Source organism: Neoarius graeffei, chromosome 3 (assembly GCF_027579695.1).
Source record: "Neoarius graeffei isolate fNeoGra1 chromosome 3, fNeoGra1.pri, whole genome shotgun sequence".
NCBI lineage: Eukaryota > Metazoa > Chordata > Actinopteri > Siluriformes > Ariidae > Neoarius > Neoarius graeffei.
Window position 1 is genome coordinate 106,007,307 of NC_083571.1, and position 8,993 is coordinate 106,016,299.

Below are 8,993 nucleotides of genomic sequence, written 5' to 3' on the forward strand. Positions count from 1 at the left end.
TCAGAAACTTGAACACAACTTGGGAGTTACAACAGGACAATGAACCCAAACACACATCAGAGCTAGTTGTAGAGGATAAAGCAGGCTAACATTAAGCTTAAAACAAGTCCTGACTTCAACCCTATTGAAAATATATGGACCGTGCTTACAAGTCGAGTCCATGCCAAGAAAAAAACAAATTTAATTGAACTCTACCAATTCTACCATGAAGAGTCGTGAAATATCCAACCAGAATTCTGCCAGAAGCTTGTTCATGGTAAACAAAAATATTTGATCAAGGTGAATCTTGCGAAGAGACATTTTACCCAAATATTAGGTGTGCTGTATGTATGTTTTTGACCCTGTATGTATAATTTTGACCCTGCGTTGATTTCAGAAAACCCAAAGAAAATTAAAACTTGTGCACCAAATTCTAGTGTTTTTTTTAATTAAAGATGTATGCTGTACAATCATTCCGCCACAGAAAAAGAACAGTTCAAAGAAATCACTGAAAGCCCAAATATTGCCATGACATTCATATCCAAGATGACGTTCATGTCACTGTATGTAAACTTCTGACCACAAATGTAGTTGTTTAGTTGCTTTGTCTGGTTTGGTCCAACAAGAATAGCTATATTTGCACTTGATATCATAATAAATTTCAAATTAATACATTGATTAACTTTTAACCGTAGTTTTGCCTGAAATGCTCATCCCTAAACATGACGAAATTCAGGGACAGAAAATGTAAACGGAAGCCTGAGGTGACATTACAAATTACAGTTTTTCTTGGGCTAAATTACTGTATATGATGATAATACAAGTAGAAATACAATACCAGTCAAAAGTTTGGCCATACCTTCTAATTCAATGATTTTCTCTATTTTTTTTTCCTTTAAGACAAAGAGTGTCTTTTAATTAATAAAAATAAAGTAATGATGAATGTTGGTTTCTCTTAGCTGAGCGGTTCTTGACATAATATGGATTACTATAGTTGTGGAATAGGGCTATTGACTGTGTTTTTATTATTTACTGTTTAATCTCAAACACATTAAGAAGGCAAGAAATTGCAATAATTGACTTTTGACGAAGCACCTATTCATTGAAAAGCATTCATAATAAAATGGCTATAGGAGCACCACACTAAGTCTCAGCGCTCTTACAAACTTAAAAAAAAAAACAAGACAGAGTCAACTATATCCCCCGCCCTATATACCAACTATATACCAAGTTTCAAGATATTATTTGTCACATTTTTCAAGTTCTGCTGCAGGAAACCAACCCTACCTCTTTACACTGACCTCAGCAGTGACCCATGGTATAAGCCCATTGGACCTTTGGTCCAAGTGAGCTAAAAATTAAAATTTCTCACATTTCTTAGTATCAAAACGCACATATACATTACTTAAATCAACACATATACCAACTTTCAAGACCGTACCTCTCATACAGTGCGTTTACATGCACATCCAAATCGAGCTACTGTCGGTAATCGAGCTAAGGGTCCCAGCAGGGGTGCCAGAGAAATCCAATCCTACATGCACACAAGGAAATCGAGCTATTGTGTGAGGTACATTATGCACCCGAGCCACAGGTGGCGCTACACGCCCCATCGTGTTGGTACACTTCCGGTTGTCGTCATGAAGAAGAGCTATTCAAGAGTATCAACAAAGTTATCAGTTCCGTGTTCCGTGTTCTCTTCTGCTGCTGCTCGCTACTACTACTGTTGTCATGCCAACCGAGGCCGTTGTGTTTCCCGCTTGTGGTCTCGTCACTTGTCACTTCCGGAAGGGGCAGTGCTGAAGTAAGTAGCTCGACTACGTAGCTCGATAGGGTTTACATGCACTAAGTAGCTCAGCTACAATCGCATAATCTAGGTCGCGTAGCTCGATTACGAGAAATCCAGTTCGGTTCGATTTCAGCCGAGCTAAGGTGTTTCCATGGCATTTAGAACTTCGATTTCAGTCGAGCTACGGCAGAAATTTGATTTTCTCTATGTGCATGTAAACGCACTGATAGTTTTCAAGTTCTGCTCCGGAAACAAAACCTACCCCAAGACTAACCTGAGAGACCAAGTCTGAAATTGTTTCCATGGAAACATGAAAAAGTAAAATCTCAAATTTCTTAGTATGAAAAGGCACATCTACATCACCTTGTTAACATGTATACCAAGTTTCAAATCCGTATCTTGAATAGTTTTGGATATATGCTCCAGAAACGAACATTGCTCTTAGAAACTAAGTCAAAATCTATTTTTTATGTAAAAATTTGAAAAATACTTTTTTTCAAAAGTCCAAAATAGCAAAAGGCACCAGTTCACATGTTGCTTGATATGTATACAAAGTTCACATGTTGCTTGATATGTATACCTTCATGAAGGTATCTTCAGTAGTTTTAAAGATATGGCCCGGAAACGAAAACATGACCGGACAGACAGACGATCTTAAGTTACGTTGAGGTTTATAACTTGTCAAGAGTTCTTTAATGTATTCTGGTGCTTGATCATTGAGACATTTGTATGTTAAGAGAAGGATAAATCAATTCTCGCTCTGACGGGTAACCAGTGTAGACGTTTTGAAGACGTTCTTCTTAGCTCTAACCACCATTCTTGCGGCAAAATTTTGCACGCACTGGGGTTTAAGTCAATTTCAGACGATGGTAATCCAAATAGTAAACTCTTGCAAGAATCGAATTTTGACGTGATGAAAGCATGTACGAGCCTTTCACAGTCATCCTGATCAAGGTACCTTCTAATCCTGCCTGTATTTCTCAGTGCATGATAAGCCGATTTACGTGTTCTTGATGTGTTCGGTCATTTGGAGATGAGGATCTACAGTGACCCCAAGATTATGGACAACCAGTTTAGGATCGCATTCCAGGTGACTAGCTCATGAAGCTAATTAAGATCATGTCAGTAGTGTGCAAAGCGTCAAGGTAAATTGTGGCTACTTGGAAGAATCTCATCTCATTATCTCTAGCCGCTTTATCCTTCTACAGGGTCGCAGGCAAGCTGGAGCCTATCCCAGCTGACTATGGGCGAAAGGCGGGGTACACCCTGGACAAGTCGCCAGGTCATCGCAGGGCTGACACATAGAGACAAACAACCATTCGCGTCATCACAGGGCTGACACATAGACACAGACAACCATTCACACTCACATTCACACCTACGGTCAATTTAGAGTCACCAGTTAACCTAACCTGCATGTCTTTGGACTGTGGGGGAAACCGGAGCACCCGGAGGAAACCCACGCGGACACGGGGAGAACATGCAAACTCCACACAGAAAGGCCCTCACCGGCCACGGGGCTCGAACCCGGACCTTCTTGCTGTGAGGCGACAGCGCTAACCACTACACCACCGTGCCGCCCCCTTGGAAGAATCTAAAATATGAAATATTTTGTTCAACACATAATTCCATACATGTTATTTTATAGTTTTGATGTATTCAGTATTGTTCTACAATGTAGAAAATAGTCCGTCCATCCATTATCTGTAGTCGCTTATCCTGTGCAGGGTCGCTGGAGTCTATCCCAGCTGACTACGGGCGAAAGGCGGGGTACACCCTGGACAAGTCACCAGGTCATCGCAGGGCCGACACATAGACACAGACAACCATTCACACTCACATTCACACCTACGCTCAATTTAGAGTCACCAGTTAACCTAACCTGCATGTCTTTGGACTGTGGGGGAAACCGGAGCACCCGGAGGAAACCACATGGGGAGAACATGCAAACTCCACACAGAAAAGCCCTCGTCAGCCACTGGGCTCGAACCCAGAACCTTCTTGCTGTGAGGTGACAGTGCTAACCACCACACCACCGTACCGCCCCTAGAAAATAGTCAAAATAGAGAAACACCGATGAATAAGTTGTGTGTCCAAACCTTTGACTGGTACTGCACATTTAGATGTGACAAACTGAAATGTTAATGGATAATTTCTAAAGAGTTCTGGTGATTGATTTTTTTTTTTTTTTTAATGTGCACCATGCAACTTAGTTTTTAAATCATATTTTTAAAAGGGAAAGATTTTAGTTTTAAATTTTAAGTTTAAAATGTATATCTTTCTGTAAAGCCGTTTTGTGACGATGTCCATTGTTTAAAAATTCTATACAAATAAAATTGAATTGAATTGAATATAACTATTCTCTTCTCACCTCCTTCCTGTGTTTCTTCTTTTTTCCCGTTCCCTGTTTAGGTGAGGCACAACGTGAGGCCGTACTTTTTGGGTTCGCCGACACACAAGCAGGTGTATGATGTCATCACGTGGGCGAGCACACAGATTGCCATTTGTTATACTGTGGTGCCTTTTGTACTGCTGTCTGTGGGGCCTTCGCTCAAATTCTACAGGTACGACTAAAACACCGTACACCGTGACACTGATACTAAACAAATTGCTGCTGTTTGATTGAGGAATATTATGCTGATTAAATTATGCGACAGGGCGGCACGGTGGTGTAGTGGTTAGCGCTGTCGCCTCACAGCAAGAAGGTCCGGGTTTGAGCCCAGCGGCCGACGAGGGCCTTTCTGTGCGGAGTTTGCATGTTCTCCCCGTGTCCGCGTGGGTTTCCTCCGGGTGCTCCGGTTTCCCCCACAGTCCAAAGACATGCAGGTTAGGTTAACTGGTGACTCTAAATTGACCGTAGGTGTGAATGTGAGTGTGAATGGTTGTCTGTGTCTATGTGTCAGCCCTGTGATGACCTGGCGACTTGTCCAGGGTGTACCCCGCCTTTCGCCCGTAGTCAGCTGGGATAGGCTCCAGCTTGCCTGCGACCCTGTAGAACAGGATAAAGCGGCTAGAGATAATGAGATGAGATGAGATGAAATTATGCGACAAAAAAAAAAGAATGTATTTGAAGGCTTTTCCCATTTTGTACAACAAGGTTTTGTGGATGTTGACTACTTTATAACACTCTGCTGTATGTAAATAAATGTAAATAGCTAACTTCACCTAAATACTAACTAAATATAACCTCTAAATAATATAACATCAATTTATCTGTAACAAATAAGAACAAACGACGCTCTAATCAAGGCAAATTCATACTGAAAGCTTTTCTAAAGCCCTTGAGTCACACAGGTTTTTATTGAACCTTGTGCTTTAATCCACACCAGCTGTGAGACGCACCACGAAAACACACACCTATTCATCCTGCTGTGGGATTTTTTTTTTTTTTGGATGCATGAGTGAAGTGTAATATCCAATATCCGTTAAAAATCACAGCACGCCATTTAGTCAGCAGTATCAGCACTTAGGATACCGAAGGCGTTCTCAGTCAGTTTTGCACTCTCGGATTTTACAGACTTGCTCTCAAATGATCCATTAGCTCTACTTATTACATAAACCTACATAAATAAAACGGTAAAGTGTGTGATTGTTTTTCACGACAGGAATTATGAAGCTGATTGTGTATAAAGCTCTCAGGAATCGGGCTTTGATTGTACTGTGATTTATTATTATTTAAATTTTTTTTATTTAGCTTTGCCATCGTGAGATTATATATACATTATGGTTGGGAAACCACTACAGCTTACACCAATGGGCAGCACGGTCGTATAGTGGTTAGCACTGTCGCCTCCTAGCAAGAAGGTCCTGGGTTCGAGCCCCGTGGCCGATGAGGGCCTTTCTGTGTGGAGTGTCTGCGTGGGTTTCCTCCGGGTGCTCCGGTTTCCCCCACAGTCCAAAGTCACACGGTTAGGTCAACATGGCCTTAGGTTGGGCTCATTACTCACTTGTGTGTGCATGTGTGTGTTCACTGCCCCAGATGGGTTAAATACAGACGTCAAATTTCACTGTGTGCTTAAGTCTGTGGTTGAGGGTATGTATGACAAATAAAGGCTTCATTTACAGTCGGCCTCATTGTACCTAATGTGCATGTCTTTGGACTGTGGGGGAAACGCATGCAGACACGGGGAGAACATGCAAACTCCACACAGAAAGGCCCCCGTCGGCTGCTGGGCTCGAACCCGGAACCTTCTTGCTGTGAGGTGACGGTGCTAACCACTACACCACCATGCCGCCCTTTATCATCATCATCATGATCCGCCGCCCAAATTAAGTTTGGCGGGGGATATAGAAATGGGTTCCGTCCGTCTGTCTGGTCACATTTTAGTTTCTGGGCCATATCTTTAAAACTACTGAAGATATCTTTATGAATCTTTGTCTACATATCAAGCAACATGTGAACTGGTGCCTTTTGCTATTTTGAATTTTTGAAAAAAAGTGTTTTTCAAATATTTACATAAATAGATTTTGACTTGGGCGGCACGGTGGTGTAGTGGTTAGCACTGTTGCCTCACAGCAAGAAGGTCCGGGTTCGAGCCCCGTGGCCGGCGAGGGCCTTTCTGTGTGGAGTTTGCATGTTCTCCCCGTGTCCGCGTGGGTTTCCTCCGGGTGCTCCGGTTTCCCCCACAGTCCAAAGACATGCAGGTTAGGTTAACTGGTGACTCTAAATTGACCGTAGGTGTGAATGTGAGTGTGAATGGTTGTCTGTGTCTATGTGTCAGCCCTGTGATGACCTGGCGACTTGTCCAGGGTGTACCCCGCCTCTCACAGGATAAGCGGTTACAGATAATGGATGGATGTTTATCATGTTTGGAAACAAGCTGTATTATCTCTAGCTATATTAAATGTAATTCATACAGTTTTAATTTCTGCACTAGTCTGTAAAATTTTTGCCTGAAACTTGTATCTGTATTTTACACATGGTGCAGCATGTATTATTATTTTCTCATTATCTCTAGCCGCTTTATCCTGTTCTACAGGGTCGCAGGCAAGCTGGAGCCTATCCCAGCTGACTACGGGTGAAAGGCGGGGTACACCCTGGACAAGTCGCCAGGTCATCACAGGGCTGACACATAGACACAGACAACCATTCACACTCACATTCACACCTACGGTCAATTTAGAGTCACCAGTTAACCTAACCTGCATGTCTTTGGACTGTGGGGGAAACCGGAGCACCCGGAGGAAACCCACGCGGACACAGGGAGAACATGCAAACTCCGCACAGAAAGGCCCTCGCCGGCCACGGGGCTCGAACCCGGACCTTCTTGCTGTGAGGCGACAGCACTAACCACTACACCACCGTGCCGCCCCTGTATTATCTCTAACTATATTAAATGTAATTCATACAGTTTTAATTTCTGCACTAGTCTGTAAAATTTTTGCCTGAATCTTGTATCTGTATTTTACACATGGTGCAGCATGTATTATTATTATCTCATTCTCATTATCTTTAGCCGCTTTATCCTGTTCTACAGGGTCGCAGGCAAGCTGGAGCCTCGGAACAGGCCCTCGTGTTGCGTCACGCTTAGGATGGGCGGGCCCAGGCTAGGTGTACCCTGCCTTTCGCCCGTAGTCAGCTGGGATAGGCTCCAGCTTGCCTGCGACCCTGTAGAACAAGATAAAGCGGCTAGAGATAATGAGATGAGATGCCAATCTTCTATTTTGTTTTTGTATGCGTGTTATAATCACAATAATAGAGCATTAAATGGGTCAGTTTCTCGTTTTGTTTTGTTAGAAAGGTATATAAACTTTTACAGATTGTTGAATATGAAACAAAAGTATTTTCTGGATTTCTGAATATAAAACGTTTTGCGAGTAACAGCCGTTCCTTTCTCTTTCTCATCCTCTTTTTTTTTAATCTGTTTCTTTCCTCTGCTTTCAGGTCTTGGTGCTTTTCTGTCCATATAGGCTGTGTGTTATTGGCCATAGCTCTGCCGGTGAAACCTCGGCATCTGCGGCTGAAGGAGCAGCACAGCTGTGTTTCCACCAGCACCACCTCTTCAGACAGCCTGAAACCCAAAACCACATGAACCAAGAAGCTACACCGCACTTCAGCACACTCCGTGGCCGACACTCCTACTGTAAAACCATGCGTCAGGAGAGTCGGCAAACGAAACTTATAAACTAACAAACATACAAACTAGCCCCTGTCTGGACTCATCCAGTGGGTCGTCAAACTAATCTGGGCTCAAAACACTGGTACCAGAACTCATTGGCTGCAGGGGATGGGTTGGAATATGACTGGCAGTGTTAGGATGGGATGCTAAGGAAACTCCGATGTATTGAATTCTACATACTTTCCTTTAAACTCCCCAACACTACTGTAGGAGTTGATGTTGTGACATGCAGGCTGCATCACTTTGCAGGAGACTGTGCCACTGTTACTAGAAGAAAGCAAACGAACACTTGGAGAGTTGTATGACGATGATAAAACACCTGTTAAGGGCAAATGATTTGAAAGGGGGAAAGCATAACCACTTCAGACAACAAGTTGACACCACCAATGCACCAATGTTAGTTTGCAAATAATCATTATTTTCCGATTCATCTTTTACTCTCCTGTGTTTGGCTTCTCAGAAGGCAAGCCTTCGTTCTTGTCAAGGACTCAGTAAAAGTTGAATCGGAGATTTGAACCTATCACACAATGACGTTCTTCAGTCCATGGCATGTTATCTTTAGTTTAGTATGCCATGCAATACTTTGATGCATGAGGTTGCATATCTTAAGATTTTCCTTTGCAAAAAAAAAAAAAAATCACTGCAACCTCAGTATTCTTCATGAAGCTTTAAGACATTTTCAATACATTCCATTTTAAATGTGTGCTAGAAAGACGATTTCTAAAGATAATTAATATATCAGAGTTAGTCTGCAATGAAAACATAAATATTTGCCCAGTGATGCAAAGCCCAAGTTTGTAAATGTGGTGATTAAAGAGAAACTTTTGTAACTATACACATGGTGTGTCTATTGTATTCCAATTCATCTCACTCTCAAAGACGATAACACATTATCTAATAATAATAGTTGTTGCTGTTGTTAATAGCTGCAAGCAGCAATGAGGGGTCCAAACAGCCCAGCAGGGCATAGTTGCCGTGGTAACTTCATGCTATTTTGTAAAGAGCAAGACTGTATGCACTCAAAGCAAGTTTCGTGTTAAATGACCAAAGATTGGCCAAGATACGAGCTCACTTCCTGTTTGGTGGCTACAATCTCAGACCAGGAG

The 8,993-nt window shown here is 42.4% G+C and overlaps 1 protein-coding gene across 2 annotated transcripts in view; it reads left to right on the forward strand.

Moving 5' to 3' along the window:
- Positions 1–8,672, forward strand: part of mboat2b (membrane bound O-acyltransferase domain containing 2b) — a 145,556-nt gene extending 136,884 nt beyond the window's left edge. For both annotated transcript variants that reach the window (XM_060917851.1, XM_060917852.1), the window contains exons 12-13: positions 4,181–4,332; positions 7,653–8,672. In XM_060917851.1, the coding sequence (XP_060773834.1) occupies positions 4,181–4,332; positions 7,653–7,800 (300 nt within the window). In that variant the 3' untranslated portion in view covers positions 7,801–8,672. The remainder of the gene's footprint in view (positions 1–4,180; positions 4,333–7,652) is intronic.
- Positions 8,673–8,993: the final 321 nt, after the last annotated feature.